This window comes from Sardina pilchardus, chromosome 21 (genome assembly GCF_963854185.1).
Source record: "Sardina pilchardus chromosome 21, fSarPil1.1, whole genome shotgun sequence".
Classification (NCBI taxonomy): domain Eukaryota; kingdom Metazoa; phylum Chordata; class Actinopteri; order Clupeiformes; family Clupeidae; genus Sardina; species Sardina pilchardus.
In genome coordinates this window covers 28569884-28588812 of record NC_085014.1, presented here as the reverse complement: position 1 = coordinate 28588812, position 18929 = coordinate 28569884, and the positions used below count along the sequence as shown (strand labels likewise).

Genomic DNA, 18929 nt, shown 5'->3' with positions numbered 1-18929 from the left:
AATCACAATGGCACATGGCAAGGCTCCAGACAAAACATTATCTCTTAACTTTCAAGAAAAACAGATTTAATATAGAAAAATTAGTTAATATAAGTGAATCACAACAGTTCACAGCTTGTTAAACAAGTGTTTTTTTATTTAATGTTACACACAACATACCCAAACACTCAATCAACCAGCAAGAGTTCTCTTTGAACGTTTCAAAGAGGAAACACTTATTTACATAGACTGTAATAGAAACCTTTTACCAAATGTTCTCTTTTGATACAAGAGTTCCAACGCTTCCAACATGCCAGTTTGCAAGGGACTTTAAAGAGGCATGAAGAGACCCGGAGTGGGAGTCCAAACCAAACTTTTATTTGTGTTGTGGGTAAAGGGAGGTCAAACCTATGCTCAAATGGTTTTGAAACTTACCAACAGGACATACTTTTGTGAAAACAAAAGAAATCATCTTATTTCTGAATACATATAAGGAGCAGAATCTTCCCCTCTAGACATTTTAGACATGTGGTGTGGTCTTAGATCTGTCGCATGGAATTCTTTTTTTTTTTTTTTTCCCCAAAAGATTTTGGCACTTTTCTGGACTAACGAACAAGACTATGTGCCACATATGTTTTCTTTGCAGAGGCCTGCAACATTGTTCAAGAGGTTTACCAGAACAGAGGGAGGGGAAGCTTAAAAAAAACCAAAACAAATTGTGATCAGAAATATCACCAAGAGAGGGTGATGACAGCATTTAGCAGTATGAGCAACATCTCCAGATTCTGTAATTATTAGAGGGGATTTTTTGACAAAAATTTACAAGGAAACATATAGAGTGACTTTCATCAGGAGTAAAAAGACAGAATATGTAGGTTATAGATGGACCAGCAGTCCTTGTAAGCATGATTTCTCAAAAACACCATGATCAGATCTCTCTGCAAACCCAGTAATGTATTGTGTTACAAGGCTCGCTACTGATAGTCGAGGGAATGGATAGACACAAAAATACACATGGAACCAGAGTGAAGAGCAACAGCTTTTTTCTGCTCTGCTTTTTTCACGGCATTTCTAAATACCCCCAGCATTAGTATAGCTGAGATGCACATGTAAAGCTTTCAAATTTAGTACTTTATTATTTCTGTAGGTGTGTGTGTCTGTGTGAGAGAGTGTGTGTTTGTGTAAAGTGTATGTATCTATGAATATGTACAAAAATAAAGAAAATATGAAGGGCAACTTTTAAAATGGAAAACTAAATGCATACAAGCAGAAAAGGAAAAGTGTATAGCAGCGACCAATCCTATAACAAAACAAGTGCTCTCTCTTTTGGCACATACTGTCGTCTCCTCCTTTTATTGGCTCCACCGTGCCCTACAATTAAACAATTGCCTGATTGACACTGATGAAAAGCTTGTACATAGACTAAGACGGACAGCTGTGCAACTCAGAATTCGCCAACTTTGCTGCAGTTCCAACAGACTTGCCACAAACAAAATATGACCCAGTCAAATGAAAGTCTATAGTCAATGTTTCTAGATTAGTCTTTAAAACAACACTGAACAAACACGAGTCTCATTTCATTAGTCATCGTTTTCCTTAAGCAGAGAATAACAGTATATGTTGGTGACAACACTTGCATGGGATACACAGTGGAGATAAAGAGGGAAAAAAAAGACTTCAGAACAGAATGCAATGAACGTAAGGACACAGAACAGAGTTTGAAAAATAAACGTGTCCGCTCCGTAGGAAAGAAGGGATATCCAACCTTGATGAATTTCCTTTTCCTGTCCCAGAAAGTCCAATTCCCACTCTGAGCATGAGCAATATTCTCTTTAAATGGGCATGCAGTCCACAGGAACAAACACACACACACCAGAAAACCCTGTGGAGCAATATCCATTCAGCTGTCGGCTGCTTTGTTAAACGGGGCTAATGGTAACATCAACTGGAGCAAAGGGTTTCAGACCAAGTGTTCTGAGAAGTTGACTGCCTTCCACCTTTTCTTTCCATCTCTACTTTCCTTATCTCCTTCCCCCTTTTCACTTCCTAAGCAACGTAGTTGTACTGGTTAGGATTCTCCTTGTCTCGTTCCATGTAGTCCCTGTCGATGAGCGATTCTATTCTCTTCTTTAAATCAGCAGGCTGAGGAAGAGAGGGAGAAAAACAGAGAAGCAGAACGTTACAGTTTGCATTCATTCAATACAACACAGAAACACAAACTATGGAAGCACCTCTTATATAGAGACAGTGAAGTTTGTCTGAACACGATTTGTGCGTGCTGAGAAAGTGGCTCTAAGCATCCATCATGTCACCAAACTGCACAGCTTACAAGTTTGCATGCCAATTCATGATCAACACCACAATCACCACAACGCTTTTCAGAACACTTTAAGGATTATGAAAACGGAACAAAGAATACTCGCTCTCCATCGGACACCACTCCTTGCTGACATACACCCAAACAACTACTCCAACTAGTCCTGCTGTAAACCATGAGGACACTGTGCTAGTGGAGGACATGGGCAGAAGGGCCACAGGCAGCACTGAGAGTCCACCTGGCCTGCCATGAACAGCGTCAATGACCATTCAACACCAGTGCAGTGCCCGTTCTGTAGCTCTGTAGAAACACTATTCCTGTAGAAAACCCATTGGCCCATTAAATGCCCGCAGGTAGGCCTACTTTAAAAATAGGATGATCGAGAAAAACATAATTCCAGCTGCGCATTCAATAATGAACATTGAATATTATATTATAATGCGTTAGCCTATAATAAATGTGCAGTGAGCAAAATGTAGGCATGGCTGCATGTGACATTTCTTACAGATCAAGACTAGCCTAACAGCTATTTGAGTTGCAAAGAGTCAAAAACAAGCTCTGGTAGCTTATAAGTGACACCACCCATTGTCTGCTACTCATTGTCTGTAGCTGATCAAAAGTACCATTATATAGCTTATTTAAGGCTACATGTTTAGCCTACTGAATAACAAATCATTTTGTAGAAAGATGCATCATATGAAATTTGCAACGATGGGACTTAAACACAGTCTCTAGTGACATCTTGCTCTGTCTGCCACTCGTTATCTGTGGATGTGGCCCATTTTGAAACGCTCTTAAAACTCTGCTCGTTTCAATTCGGGCCCTTGCAGTCGGAATTGTCGTTTGTTTACTCAAAGTCCAAAGTAGCATGTCTGGGCTATTCCAAGCGTCAGTTTAGTGCGCATCATTTTGAATAGCCACTGCATACTGGTGTGTTGTAGTGTGTTGTTGCAAAATCTGTGGAAACATTTTATGCACGTTAACCGCATACAAGGAGATCAGACATGATAATCATCCAAATATCCTGCGCTGCCAAAACCCTGCTTGCCCTCTCGGCCTCCTGTCCTGCAGTGTGCTGTGCAAGAGGGGGAGTGGCTACAGAAGAGTGGAGAAAGCCAGCGCACGCGTGCTTCTTTTACCCATGTATTTTACAATATCTTTTGCCTACTTATACAAACAACATCAAACTTGGAACTGCACTAGCAAGACACCTTGAACGGATTAATGGTTCGACAGATATGCGGTTAACACACGAACACACACACTGACAGACTGACGTGCAATGTATAGACAGATGTAGGAATGAGTTGACAGATCTCACAGATTCAACTCATCTCCCATCTCACTCTGGCCAGTGTGAAATGTACGTCAACTCTTCTCTCAGCGACGCCCTCCCAAGACGTAAAGCACTGTAGAACGAGAGCTGCCATCTAGCTCACTCTACATCACCACGCTGCGCAGCACAACAGAAGGCCATGGCCAGAGCAAAAGCAGAGGTGATGCCCATGCAGAGAGGGAGAATCAAAAAGAAACAGGCACTTCCACAGGACTAAACTAAAACTAAATGCCTCAAAAGAAGTGAATCAGTAAGGGACCCAGGTCAGCTAAGAACACTACCTAAAGAAAACACACACAGCCAGGTATAATAAGTAAGGACTAATGTATAGAACTCCAAAATAAGTCCCGGTAGGGTCTTGCTTCACCCTGAAAGGACTTGTTTTCCCCATAAGGTCCAGTGTTCTATACATTATCCTGCTTATTACACGACTACTTGCCATTGCCAAATAATAATAAAAAAAACTCTACAATGATATGACTATATATTTATTTGTTACGGTTTCATCATGGCTTTTGCTGAGAAACAAATAGTTTACAACACACGCTAAACTTGAATCAACCATTCTTTAGAACACTGATGATCAACCGTCTGCTTTCACTTTTGAATGAAGTTCCTGAAGAAGTGACCTGACGTGACCTGACTACTTGGGGAGTAATATGAAAGACGCGAATAAAAAGAACAAAACCCATTTTCCTTCACAGCGGCCGGTTCTACTTAGCAGCAGTCTGTTATCGAGAAATATCAGACCTCCGTTAACGTTGTGAAGGCCCATTCAAGTGAATGGAGCATTCTGGAACATTATGAAGAGCCATATAATAACATAAGATAAATACAAATAAAGATAAATTATACTTAATTAATCCTGAGGGAAATTAAGTGTCACAACCACACTGCCCAGTGTGAACACACAGGGAAAAAAGATAGAAAATCTGTTTAACTGTATGAGTCATGAGTATTAATGACCTTCTATGTCACTCAGTTGAACAGTTAGGGGAGAACAGCCTGCCACTACTCACAATGTATCCTAACTGCATACAATGTGAGTGAGCAAGCGTTAGCGACAAAAACAGCAACAAATATATAACAGATTCAGTGTGGACAGAGGCCATTCAATGCTACACCACAGTCAGATGCTCACATGCAGTTAGGATAAGCAGTCATATAGGTCTTTTCTACAGACAGAGAACCGGCTCTATTCCCGTTCGCGAACCAACATTTGAACCGGTTGGAGCTTTTTGACCAAAGAAAAAACAGTTCAGAACGTGGCACTTTGGTTTGGAGCTGGAACCACAAAATAGTTGGATTTTTAAATAGTTGTCACTTTACCATGGGGAAAAGGCTTTTACCATGCTTTTCCCCTCCTTATCAGCTGTTACCATGAGTAAACAAAACTAGTCAATTAGCACTAGTCTGCAGATATTAACTAGCATTTTACACAGCTAATTTCTGCCGTTTTTATGGGACAACTGGTCATCTCATTAACTTTTGTTTTGCATGCTACACCTATTGTTGATGACACACCCTTGCGGGCTGGTTCACTAGATAGCACCCAAGGTTCAAAGAAGTCTGAACAGTTCAAGAACAGGAACTCTTTCAGTGGAAAAACGCCTATCGAGGAGATGAGAGGGGTGTTCTAGAACGCTCATCAGCTTGTTCATGTGTGCAACGTTGTGGAAAAGAATAGTACTGACATGTTGGGGCATGCTGGATTATTGGATGGAGCTGCAAAAGAAATGATCTTTTAGTCTGCTTGGCAGCATTCCTACTGCTGTGCTTACATATGTAGACATCCTCAGGTGTCAGAGTCATGTATCTGACATTAAAGGCTCCAACCTACATAGCACATGTGCACAGGTGGCACTTTCTAAAATTGGCCAGATTTATAAGAAAGCCAAGTAAGTAAAAGTTGGGGCTATCCTACACAATTTGTGGTCTGCATGAGCAAGATGGCCTGGAAAGGAGTCAAGTGATTGGCTCTGTTGGCAGATATTTCAAACAACTAAAAAAACGAAATCACACAATTTCTTTGTGATTAATCACAATTAATTAATATAATGAAACTTTTAAATCACGGATAATGACATTCCAATTTGACCATCCTATATTTCCCTTGCCAAAATTTTGGCTAGATTTGGACTGTTAGTTAGCATGTCAAGAGTGATACCAATGGATGTGTTAGGTTGTCTACTTTATGATACCATGGTCCATGGCTGAGCTCAGTATAGCCACTGACAGAGAATGAGGCTAAATGGCAGTCGCCCACAGGTATTTAGTGTTATTTTTTTATTTATTTATCAATTACAATGATTAACACATCTACCTATAAATTTAACGTAACGTCAGTAACGTCTGTGAGTCTGTGCGTGTGTGTGTCTTATTCACTTATCTCTCGAACCTTTTTATTTCAAACTTGACAGGTGTCTTGCAAGGAACACAAATAAGTGCGGTGCCAAGTTTGACATTGTTTGGTAATGCAAAAGATATCGGTAAATATATTGGTAAAAAAAGCACACGTTGGCTTTCTCTGCTCTACTGTAGCCACTCCGCCTCAGCACAGCGCAAGGCCAGAGACAGAGAGGGTACGCAGAGTTTTGGCAGCACTGAATCAGGGCACAGCACAAGATGCACGATATTTGGATGATTATCATGTCTGACCTCAACAATTAAGACTACCTGTATGCACTTTGCATGCATGAATTGGTTTCCGCAGATTTTGCAACATGACAACAAACACGGGTACGCAGTGGCTGTTCAAAATGACGGACACATGATGTGCAAAAAAACTGACACTTTGAATAGCCCAGGCTACTTTGGACTTTGACTGCAAGGTCCCAAATTGAAAAGAGCGATAGGCTAACGGTCCCGAATATAGTGACGTTTCAGAATACCACACAGCTAGACAAGTAGCAGACAAAGCAACATGTCACTTACGCTACCGAAGAGTGTTTCATCTCATATGATGATACATCTTTCTACAAAATGGTTCTTCTTGTATATTATTAAGTTATTCAATAGGCTAAACATAGAGCCTTACGTCAAAGCTTCAGGCTTCATTTAATTTCGATCAGCTTTTGGCTTCATTTCGATCAGCTAACAGACAACAAGTGGTAGACAGAGACTGATGTCACTTAGATCATACTTATAGGCTTCAAGAGATTGTTGTCACATTGTTGCCAATTTCATATGATGCATCATTCCACGAAAATGGAATGATGTTGAAGTTATTCAATAAGCTTCACAATAAACATAGTCTTGACTCAAAACAGCTGTTAAACTTATGTCATTTTGATCTGTAAAAATGTCACATGCAGCCATGCCTAATTTCTACTTACTGCACATAAAATAAAGGCTAATATATTATTAGATAATATTCAGTAGTCATTATTGAATGCTGAGCTAGAATGATGCTTTCCCCCCCCCCCATCATCCTATTTTTAAAAGCAGGTATACCTGCGGGTGTCCAATTGGGCTACAGGTTTTCAACAGAAATGGCATGTTTGAACGGGCACAGCACTAGTTAATTTTAACAACACTAACAGACAACACTATATGGACAAAAGTATTGGGACACCTGGCCAATAGCGCTTCCACTTTTGTGGGAAGGCTCCAGAGGTCCAGAGGGGAAGAGGCTGCTGAGATTCTTCAGAAGAAAATAGGGCTCATGACGCCCAGTAATTATCATGGGTGTATCAACCCCTAGAGTTACAATCAGCAGAATCAATTCTGAATTGAAGCCTCGTGTCAAACATGGACAAGAAAGGAGCATTATATTTATAAAGTATCAAAAGTAGCCATAGTATCCATAGCAATAAGAAAGCAACCAGGTAAGGTTCTGAGTATGGAATCACTTGAAATCACTTGGGTCTCCAGAATACCAATATGACTTGACTTTCTTTCTGCTTTTGTCTAAGCATGACCAGTTTAGATCTCTGAAATGATTGCAAGCTCACCTTCACTGGGAACTTGAGTTGATTATAGACCTCTGACACCAAAAGGTTGTGGCTGAGAGTCTTCCTCATTTTCATGATGCGGACGATGGCTGCGTCAATCTGGTACTGCCGGTCTTGGAAGACCCTCTCAGTAGTGCTGGCTTGTTCCTCCACCTACGGGAAACACATTTTCCACCATGAGACCACCAGTGACCTCACAGATCAACAACACAATAATCAACAAGAGCGTGGATGAACTGGGACAAGGTACCGTCTCTTTCATTTGGATCTGGTTGATCTTGATCCTGAAGAGCTTGTGTCTGAAGTCGTCGTTGCAGGAGAACTTGTCACCATCTTCCACATCTTTGCTCTTGGGGAGTTTGGTGAGAACACGGGCTTTCCCACAAGCCAGGGACTGCAGAGTCCGCCTGAGTTCACTGTCCTCTGTACATACACACATTAATCAGTCCAATTAATTGAAACAGGTTTAAAAATCATACAACAGGACTTTCATAATGCCTAATCTACAACTACAACTACTACATTTGTTTACTTTGCAAGATACAAAGTATCTATAAGGTACATTAAGCAATATATTTGTCAGGGAATAATAAATGTCATGTCTTTATACAAACCAATTCCTGTTGCAAGTTTTATGTCCTCCAAGGAAAACTCCTCTCCTTCGTTGAACATAAGTAGCACCAGTGTCTGAAACAGCGACACTTGCAGCTCCTTCTTGCCCTTTTTCAACGAAAGAAGAGGATTGTACATTTGAACTGGGATTGCCATTGACACTGATGACATAAAAACAAACAAACTGTGGGGGCATGATCGTCACCTCCTTGAACTCAGCCTTCAGCACACAGTGCCCTAATGTGGACTGCCACTGCAGCTTCCTGCCACTGTGCTTGCCCAGGTAGAACGTTTTGAAGATCTCCTGCAGCTTCACCATCTGTGGTGGAGAGCACAAGCAACATTGATGGAGTTTTATCTTCATTTCGGGGCATGATTCACAAAGAGTAACTGCACGGGTGGGTTTCAGAGAACATTTACATACCTCTGCGGGCAGATGGACTTCCATAGGGACGTAGGTAGGCCAGTACCCCATGGTGAGGATGTTCACTGTCAGCTCAATGTTTCCAGGGATGTTCTGACACTGCATATACTACAGGAAGAAACATGGAGAAAGGAATTCAACAAAAACAGGTTTGAAACACAGAGGTTGCATTGAACAAGTTATATTCATATTAATAAACCTCACCATTACCTGTTTGAACTGCACCATAATATCCTTTGACAATTCCATGTCCTTGAACATGCCTTCTAGTTTGCTGGTGAATGCAGCACCACATTCTGAAACCAGACAAGAGTATATTCTCATCAAGAGTTGACAAACAACAGCTTATGATTAAGTATTGACAATGGCCCATTCACAGCCTAAACTTGACAGATACTTGCCATGTTTCAATTTTGACAGCATGGACTTCTCTGCATCCACAGAGGCACTCTTTCCTACCAGTAGCCTCTTGGCCAGGTCTTTCTTGTAAAAGGCCTCAAAAACATCTTTGCCTGTAAGACAAACACAGTTAGCCACTCATTTTGCCTCTAGTCAATACTCACATGATGCTGCCATAGGAGTAGACACTCACCATAGATAAACCTGAAGATGATCATGATTTTGTCCAGCATTTTCTCTAGCTCCTCATCAGTAGCCTCCTTGTTTCCTGCCCTCAGTTTTGAGTCGACATACTTTGCTAAAAGACAGAGGATCCATCAAATGTCACCGATATGAGAAGGCACAGGATCTCGTGCTTTTTAACTACAACTAAACAAATACATTTGGACATCATGCCATTCAAACATAACTTAAATGAGACTGATAGCAACCAACCTATAAGTTCAGCAGGCTTGTTTGGCCGTTTGTTGATGAAGGTCTCAAAGGCCTCCTTCATAGCGTTCACAAACTTCTCATTTTTCATGAAGCACACATCAATAATGTAATCCACTTTGTCCTTAAAGTCCAGCAGCTCCTGGACCATAGTCTTGTCCTTCTCAGGGTTGATGACAATTGTGCTTCCGAAGGCCTAATAACAGCAAAACACTTTCAGTGCCTTAAGTTCAAAACAGTATTATTACATATCATACTTCCTAAACTGAGCGTGATTCTAACTCTAACTCTAAACTCTTCCCCGCACCATTTACTAGACAGTAGTGGAGGTGAGTAACACCTACCTTGATGTACTCAATCCAGTGATGGAGAAGAGCCTGTACTCCCCCTCGTACACGACTGAAGAGCTGGTAGAGGAGGGACAGGTCCTGGATCCGGTTCTCGTCCAGCAAGTGATTCAAACCTACAGCGATACCCAATGAGTTATGAAAGACTCTCACATCACCCACATCATCACACTGGGTCACGGTAATAACCACCCTGGTAATAACCACAGACAAAGAATGATGATCTGGTAGGGAACAATCTACAACATTCAATCATGTATCTACTGACGTTGGCTCATCTTAACAGTATCAGCTTTGTAGGGCAAAGACCTAAGCAATTTCATCCAATGAACATGCAGATGTTATTGTGTGAGAGACAAAACCCCTCTCTAATGGACTTCACACCATGTGAAACAAACCAGACCATGTGAAGCAAACTATGTTTCAACTATGTGTAACCAATGTGTTTGTGGCAAAATCGGTATTAGAAATTAGAGGTTAGATTCTCTGCCCGAGCCTGAGCCCGACCCGAGCCCGACCCGACCCGCGGGCCGGGTCGGGCCGATATTTCCCGCCACTATCCTCGGGCCGGGCCGGGTCGGGCCTTTGATCAAGCATTTGTGTTTTTTTAAAAAATATATAATTTCTTTATTAGCCTAACTGGGTGGGGAGACAATGCCATTATCCGAAATATTACATATATTTTTTAGCAAAGTAGGCTTAAGTAACAAAATGTGTAAGTTGCAAGTTACAAAATGCAACACATGCGCACGGTCTCCTCCACTGGCACGCATCACACTGCTGCTCTGCTGTAGAACATTGTGTGGCCTAGCTTAAGCGCAACATGGAGATGGACGATATAAAGAAGAAAATTAAATCAGGAGAATTTAACTTTGAGCAAGTCTGGAGGACAGTCGGACGTATGGAAGAGTTTCGAACAAGTCGTGGACAGTGACAACATTTGCGTTGGCGTTTCGTTTTGACATTTGCGTTTCTTCATTCGGATCCATTTGTGATCCATTTCAGAATAAACAAACAACTAAGTTTACATGCTTAGTCCTTGTTTCATTATTCATTAAGATAGGCCTAATTCAGCTTTATGTAGTTAAAACAACTCGTAATTGTAGTTGAGAACGTCAGTTATAAGGCTCACGCATTTAAAAAAGTGTCGGGTTTAAATCGGGCTCGGGCTCATAATTACAGTTAATATGTCGGGCCGGGCCGGGCTCGGACACAACGTGCATGGGCTCGGGCCGGTTCGGGCTTGATTTTTTGGGCCCGATCTAAGCTCTATTAGAAATGCAAATACAAATTATGCTGAGACTAAGACAAAATATTATCAAATACATTTCATATCTGTGTATCCTCAGTAAAAATGACGTATATGTATATAACTCTAAAATAACAGTTCATATGAAATTGGAGATCGGCACCTTTCTGTAAGATTGCCGTCAGATGCTCCCCCAGAAGCTGCTTTTCCACAGAGGCAATCAACGGCTTTCTGTTGGGAGAGGACAAGGCTGGTAAGATAGATAGACCATAAACTCATTTGATGGAAATCAATCAGATGGGCATTTGAAAATATTACTGTGTGCTCTGGTCCAAATAAGTTATGACCCTGTCTGCCTCCTCTTCCAAACGCTTGTTGACATGATGAAGGTACTCTGGAACCTGGGAAAAGATGTCAGAGCTGAACTGAAATTTCAACAAAATATTTCAGTGTTCCACACTAACTACCAGTTAGAAAACATTGATATCTGCTGAACAACAAAATGTGCAGTGTGATTGGTTAATGCCATCCCTACACCGAAAGATTTTGGAAAGATTTGGAAAAGATTTTTGAAAGACTACAGTCTCAGACCCTCGCGCATCTAAAGACAAGTCAAAGTGTTTAGTCACAGTGTAGTCCCAGACTAGGCCTTTGAAACGACTGTAACTAGATTCCTTTAAATGATTTCCCATTGTGCACTAGATATCAACAGGAACTCAAACAATAGCCTGCTCATATCAAAGTCATATGTTCCATGTTTCTGCAGCATTGTTTTATGTGTGACATCCCTAACCGATATAGAGTTGTTCTGTCAGGTGGAAAAGCCAACTTATCATTTACCAGAAACAAAATAACAAATAATCATATAGGCTAAGCATAATAGCGGTCATCTACTTTGCCCCTTCATGTTTGGTGCTGGAGAGGTCACAATGTTTTTTTTTTAATTTTGTTCATGTCACTATTTGCACGAGCCACGACTAAAAGACTTGTAATAATAACAAACATGTTTTGATATTGTCATAACGCCGAGATTAGAAAGACACAGACCGACTTAAAACCACTGTAAGATTGGCACCTTACACTAAAAAATCTAGTTGACGGGAGCCCGCCGTAACTCCAGCAAAATTCCCCTGATTTCATTCGGACTTTGGAAATTTAGTCCCCAATCACTCAAAATCACTATGAAATCACTCGAAAATCGGATGATACAAGGCCGGCAGAAGGTTATCCATAAAACAACAACAACAACAACAACAACAACAAATCACCTCTCTCTCTTGCATCAGCCTCTGTCCTTCTGTGGCATATAGGCGATTCGTCTCCTCCAAAAAGCGCTGCTCAAACGAGTCCTGGTAAATCTGATCAAAAGATGGAACAACAGTGTCACTGAAGCTTTATCTCACCTCTGGTACCACAGAAAATATTACACAACAAAAAAACGTTAAACTTAGTTAAAAAAGCTACCTCAATAAAACTGCTTTTAAATGCAACAGTGGGAAGAAAATATGGCAAAGAGAAAGAACTGTAACATGAAGACTTATTTTATGAACAGTGTTGGGTGAACAGGGTGTCCTACGAAGCTCGATTAGTGGCTTAGCGAGCTATGTTGCGCTCAAAGCTAGGATATGCCGTCATACGAAAGTGGATCTGTTTTAACGTCGCTGTATCACCAAGGTGTCTTATGCTGCCAAACAAACCTGGTCGGGAGCAGGTTATGTGCTAAGTTATAGCTCAAATCGTGAACAACTACCGCCCTCTGATCAATCCTACTGACTACTGACCAATCAATTATCTTGAAAAACGAAGTTCTCTCACGTGTGAGATTCTGTCATACATCTTACAGGTGCAGCTCCGCCTCGGCAAAGAATTTTGATCTCGTAGGAGCATTTCACAGTGCAACGCGTGCAAATGTTCCACTACAATGCACGTGAATAGCATAAGTCAGCGTTTCTCAAACTGTGGGGCGCGCCCCACTAGTGGGGCGCAGAGACATGCCAGGTGGGGCGCGAGCTGACGTGAAAAACCGGAGATGTCTTTTTAATCTGTAGCCTGTGCCTTCCTTTATTGATAATTACGAGAATGCACCTCCATCTCACAAAACAAACACAAACAAGGTAATCTAGACTCTTGTAGGCCCATCATTGACCAGATGAAAATGTTAGTCTGTCCTAGAACCATAGTCCGAAAAAAATAATTGACGTCGGAATTTTAATTGCAGCGGAAACAAAAAAGACCGTTCATGTTCGAGACGAGCGCAGTGAAATTGAAGGATATCTTGGCTATCTGTCCGACGACACAATTGCTGTTCTGCGATCTCGAAGAACAACTGCTTGACAAACGCAAACACTCATGTTTTGCCTTGCATAAGTGGACAAGGCCACCGACAGTTACAAAGTTATTGCTTATGTCCGCTTTGTTAACTTGACAGCGGTCGAAGATATTCTATTCTGCGAGTATGCCACTGCAGATGAACTATTCAACATTGATCTCAACAATTAGTCTACCTGGCAGAACAGGACATCAAATGGGAAAACTGTGAGGGACTTTGCTCGGTTGGCGCACAGACGATAGCAGGTAAAGAAATGCTATCGTCGTGATAAAGAGGGTAGTGCCCGATGCGCAACAGACGGACTGTTTCATTCAGGGAAGCGCTCGCGTCGAGGCTTGACCTGAATAAGATTTTGAACGAGGTTGTGAGAGTGTTGAACTTCATTTATAACACAATGGTAGCATATAGTTGGCCCTTTTGCTGTATTTTTGGAAATCAGCTTTTTTTGAAGCAAGGATTGACACCTTGTCAATGACAAAAACTGACGTTATTGATTTAGATTTTTATTTTTCTCTATTTTTGAACTGATATTTATCTTTAGTAGCCTAACTGTTATTTGTTAGGCCTACTGATGTATAGGCTATTTAGCAAGTGACGTTATAAATGTGACAATTTTGAGCTTGACCTATACTTTCTAAAGAGCGATGATGGACAGGTGGGGCTCGAGAAAGCCCCCTTGATCAAAGTGGGGAATGAAAGAAAAAGTTTGAGAACCACTGGCATAAGTCATTTGATGACCATCGATTTGTTTATGTTATAGGTTAGACACTTCTCATTTTAAAGAAGAATCCACACACTTCAAGTCTTTGTGCAAAAATGTTTTTAAACTTTACTGAGTGAAAGCTTTCGGTCGTTAAATCTTCATCTGCCTGACCCTGATGAAGGTCTAACGGCCGAAAGCTTGCACTCAAAAAAAAGACTTGAAGAGTGCGGATTCTTCTTTAAAATTACAAGCTTGTTCTCAATACTGCGATTTACACGGATGAGCAGTGATCTTTTACTTTTTTAGGTTAGACACTAAAAATGACCACCCTAGATCACGGTTTTGTGCATAAATGCGGAAGTAGTCGTTTTTTAAATATAGGCGGTCTTGTGCATCTCTACCTTTCACGATTGGCCAATATCACCTCAACCCCAAGAACGCGCACAGATCTGAGCTGAAAGCCTAGTTTGACAAATGTATCACATAACTGCTATCGTAGGATCACTTAACTTAATACACGAGTTGAGGCTTTGTGTAGCCTCGATATGTATAGATGCCTAGATATGTCTAACTTGCTTCGTAGTATACCCCACTGATCTATGATTTTATGCTGTGATCATTCTACAATTCAGGTGAATTCAACCTTTCCATCCATCTGTAAATGAAAACTCCAATCCAACTTTTCATCAGTAAACATGTGCATGTGGGTGAAATGTGCCTTCAGCAGCCATTCAAACTTTTAGTCAAAGCCTTGACAATCACAAAGGGAGCATGTGAAATGGATGTGCCAAAGGTCCATGTGGACAGTGGGGTCTCTACCTGCAGATCAGAGAGCATGCTGAGGAGGCTCCGGAGCAGACTGCGGTCCACCGCCTCACCACTCCGCTCCCTCTCGATCAGGAGCAAGATCCCAGAGATAGTCTTGCTCTGCACCTTCATGTCACTGATAATGTGGAACCTGAAAAGCTCCAAGCCCATGTCCCTAGGGGCAGCAACAGAACAAGTTAGCCAGCAATAGTCTGGAACACCCAGAACAGCCCAGAGTTCCAGAGCATGGTTAACACAAGGAACACAATCTACAAATGCACCGAGCTCTCAAAGATCTCCAGCTGTGTTGCACAACATTTATGTAAAAAAAAAACACATACATAACACTCACCAAATTGATGGTAGCATTGAATTTTGTAAAACATAAGTGCGGTCCAAAAACAAAAATATACTTCTAATCATGATCTGTTGAAAGAGAAGAAGAGTAGACATTTACGGTGAATCATATATACAGAAACTGTAATTTCTCCTGCATTTTATTGTACTTAAAGGAACTCTGTGGGCGTTGTTCCTGATGCAAATAAGGGGTTTAAAGATAGTTATTGTCCTTACCATTTGTCTACAATGATCCTGCCAACATTTATCAATCTTCTTCAGGAAAAGAACACTGTCCAGTGCATCTGTGAGGACTGAGTTAAGGGTCTTCAAGACATTCATATCTTTAAATCTGCTTCACAGCATGTGTTACTGTAGTCACAGTTTTAAAATGTCAATTCATAGTACTTACTGTTACAAGACCATTATATTATATTCACTTTGTGACTACTGCCCAGACAAAACATAACAACAAACATGGATAGGGATGTCTTGAAAAGGCTATCCAAGACTCAAAAGGATATTCTCTGAATTGGTCGATCTGTGCCTTGATGTGATCTTCACACACAGACCTAAGCTGTTTGTAGAGCTTTGATGATATTTTATGGGAGCAAAGATTTTCAACTGCCTAAACACAAGAGAATGTTTTAACAATTAGGACACATTGTCATAGTACACTTCACCACACATATTTACCAAATCTAACAGAGCAAACTCTACTAAGTGAATTCCATGACCCTACCTGGTACAGCTCCTCCAGATTGTACTTTATCGAAGTGCTGTTCTGAATGGCCTCGACAGCCTCCTTCAACTTTTGCCAGGTTTCTTGTGTGTAGTTCTCCGGTAATTTGGGTTTTTCTGCAATGGGGTATTGTTGTCAATTCACACATCATTTTTTATAAAACTTAAATTTCAAGGCAAATGTATCTAAACCTAAAATTGTCCTTTAAGCAATCCCTTTGTAATCATGTTGTAGTATCTGTTGCTGTTTATACAGCACATTTACTGATTAATGCACAAACACGTTTCATATATTGAGTGCCTATGTTCTCTTTGTGTGAAGTGATTTGATTGGCCATGGTGCTAGAAAATGGACTGTACAAATACAATAATTCCTTTATTTACTAGGCTATATAGCTAAAACACTGAAGACAAAAAAAAAAAAAATGCTAAGTGCCAGTTGCTTAAAGAGGTTTTCTGCAGTCTTGGTAGAGGTGAACACCTGTTCATCCTTCCATTTATAAACAATAGTTAATAAACCAAGGGCTAGGACTTCCCTAGATTCACTCCTCCAGTGTGAAGTTAATAGTGTCCAGATCTGATGTTCTATCTAAATCCAATTTTACCACACTGTAACAACACTACTATGTGCATTTTACGTCTCTGCTTGGCTGCTAAGTGGGTGATGTTTTTACCTACAACGGTTATTTCATTTGTGATGTTGAAGGTTTGGTTGTTGCCAATGTGGGAATTCTCTATAGCACAAGGAATTCAACAACTCTCCTGTGTATATCTGAAAATACCAGCAAATATGACTGGAGAGTCCACATCTTAACCAAGCAACTGTTGTAAATGAAACTGGCTAAAAGGACCACTTCTCAATAGCACTGTACCCATAACAACCAACAGGCCCTCTGCACCAGGCACATTAAGTTGACTCTGTTGAGCAGATAGGATACCTTGATGGAGAACATTCTCAAAAAGCCTGCATTCCCAGTTGAGGCCTGTACTAGATAAATTGTGTGTAAGGTCTGGAGGGCGGCACTTGCCCTTTTCGTATCAACGTCAGTTATACAAAGAACATTTTTAGACAACTTGTAGGCCTGCACTAAGGCTACGCACAGGGACATACTGTGCCTAGGTATACATTTGTATCTCTGTTCAGACCCGTGAAACGCAGTTTAAAAACTACTGCAATTAAGACTTCGCTATTTGATGTACATCAGTGTTAAGATCTTGACCTATGGGCATCTGACAGGCGAGTTATCTACGATGTGACAACTTGACGTACCTTTGAAGTTCTTGATGACTAGTTTTTTTGCGGCTCCCGGTTTACTGTTAGAAAACGTGGTGGATCCGGTGGATTTCGTCAGTCCGTTTGCGTGGTGCCCAACACCTCCGGCCAAGAACACATTTTTAGTTTTATTAGAACACGATGCAGTCGGTGAAGACTCTTCAGCCATTTTCACATCCAGTCCAATGATTTCTGCTGGATCTTCGAACCTTAACTTCTTCTGAATATGCTGGGAGGTGGAAGAACAGGACGAAGAAGAATTGCAAATGGCTTTTGGGGACGAAGATATTGAATCGATGTCTTCTTTCTCAGAGCTATTTATTTTTCTCTTCTTAGAAGACGTAAGGCTACTATCGCTATTAACATCAGAAGCTGCCGGTCTAGCCTCTTGGGTTGGCGGTGGGGGATTAGGGGAAGGTAAACCTGTTGGAAACATGAAAAAAAGAAATACAAATCAAATAGCCAGCCTACTAATACTAAACCCCCGCGCGTGTCGATGGTGGACGCTTTGTATTCTCTGGCCTTGTGATACGAAATTCCAAATGTCCAGTCCAATCTATGTTCAGCAAGAAAGAGACAATAAATTGAAAACTGCAGCTCCACTTGGATCCTCTCTTTCTTGTTATTGCTGGCAGAAGAAAGATGGTTGATTACTGCTTCCTCTTGGCCACTGTCGTGCGGCTTTCGCAAGTTTACACGATGGTATTTTCACACCAATAAACAGCTTGTTCATCTAAGTAGTAAGGCCATTTGTATATGCAGTAGCTCGAGACCTTAAATAGTGACCAAAACTCTAAAAGTAAAACACAAGTTCAAAAGCGCCACAATGACCCAACGGAAGTACTTAACCCCCACACGATAATGCTGCAAAAGTGGTTGTGCTCTACCGTTGCCGTTCGTGTTAGCCAATGACATCTAGCTCAGTGGTGTTAGCGCTGCTAGCATAGCACAAGTAGTGCTATCTACGGCGTTATAACCAGACAAATAGGTTGACTCGATGAGGTACATGTAGGAATTATGTGCCACATGGCGGCGCCATCTCCGTATATATTTTGAGTAAATGCCACTGCCGATGGTAGTATCTGTGGTACTTCAGTTATTCCCACCAATTTAAAGAAAACGTCTACACAAAATGAATAACTAATATAATCTGACTCATCAAAAGTTCTGTATTCACTGTCATTTCACTGCATTAACGATACAGACCAGACAAACAATAAACTAATCAGCTAACATTACTGTTGCATAAGGGAATGTCTTGTAATACCTTAGCGTTAATGTCTCACCATCATTCATCTTGTTCTCGAAGAGTCTTAACAAGTTTAACTACGTTACTTTTTCCATATAACACTAATAATATTTCTTCTGAGGGGGTCAGAAGACTCGTCTGAAGTGTCTGACGTTACGTTACAAGCCTTGCAAAGTTCTTAACGTTAGCAGTTAACGTCACATATCAGTAACGTTAATCACGATGTGTTGCGTGTTAGAAATAGATTCTGTTAAATTACATTGAGTTCATTACAGAGTATTGCTGTCGCTTATACTACAACCCTAAGTTGCTACCATAGTCTCTATAAATATTGAAGCGTCGAAAAATTCTAACATTGGGTCATTTAGCTTTGTACTTTACCAGCTAACGTTATCTACCTTACGTTACCGGGAGTTACTTCCAGATAGTCTCTGATTGGCTAA

General features: G+C 40.9%; 1 protein-coding gene across 4 annotated transcripts; it reads right to left on the bottom strand.

Annotated features, from left to right (window-relative positions):
• Window positions 1–115: 115 nt before the first annotated feature.
• cul4b (cullin 4B) lies at window positions 116–18878 on the bottom strand. 4 transcript variants are annotated; one of them, XM_062524211.1, is made up of 21 exons: window positions 18505–18878; window positions 17235–17660; window positions 15966–16081; window positions 15748–15851; window positions 15461–15530; window positions 15240–15313; window positions 14900–15062; window positions 12317–12406; window positions 11367–11449; window positions 11212–11279; window positions 9797–9915; window positions 9456–9648; window positions 9214–9318; window positions 9023–9133; window positions 8832–8917; window positions 8622–8729; window positions 8403–8516; window positions 8200–8305; window positions 7836–8008; window positions 7586–7738; window positions 116–2121 (listed from the first exon to the last, which is right to left on the bottom strand). In XM_062524211.1, the coding sequence occupies exons 2-21, from the start codon at window positions 17404–17406 to the stop codon at window positions 2026–2028; spliced, it is 2304 nt and encodes a 767-aa protein (XP_062380195.1). In that variant the 5' UTR covers window positions 17407–17660; window positions 18505–18878; the 3' UTR covers window positions 116–2025. The 4 variants fall into 4 exon arrangements, with proteins under 4 accessions (XP_062380195.1, XP_062380194.1, XP_062380192.1 ...); XM_062524210.1 differs by having other exon boundaries at window positions 18524–18878; XM_062524208.1 differs by lacking the exon at window positions 18505–18878 and adding an exon at window positions 18125–18167.
• Between the last annotated feature and the right edge of the window lie 51 nt (window positions 18879–18929).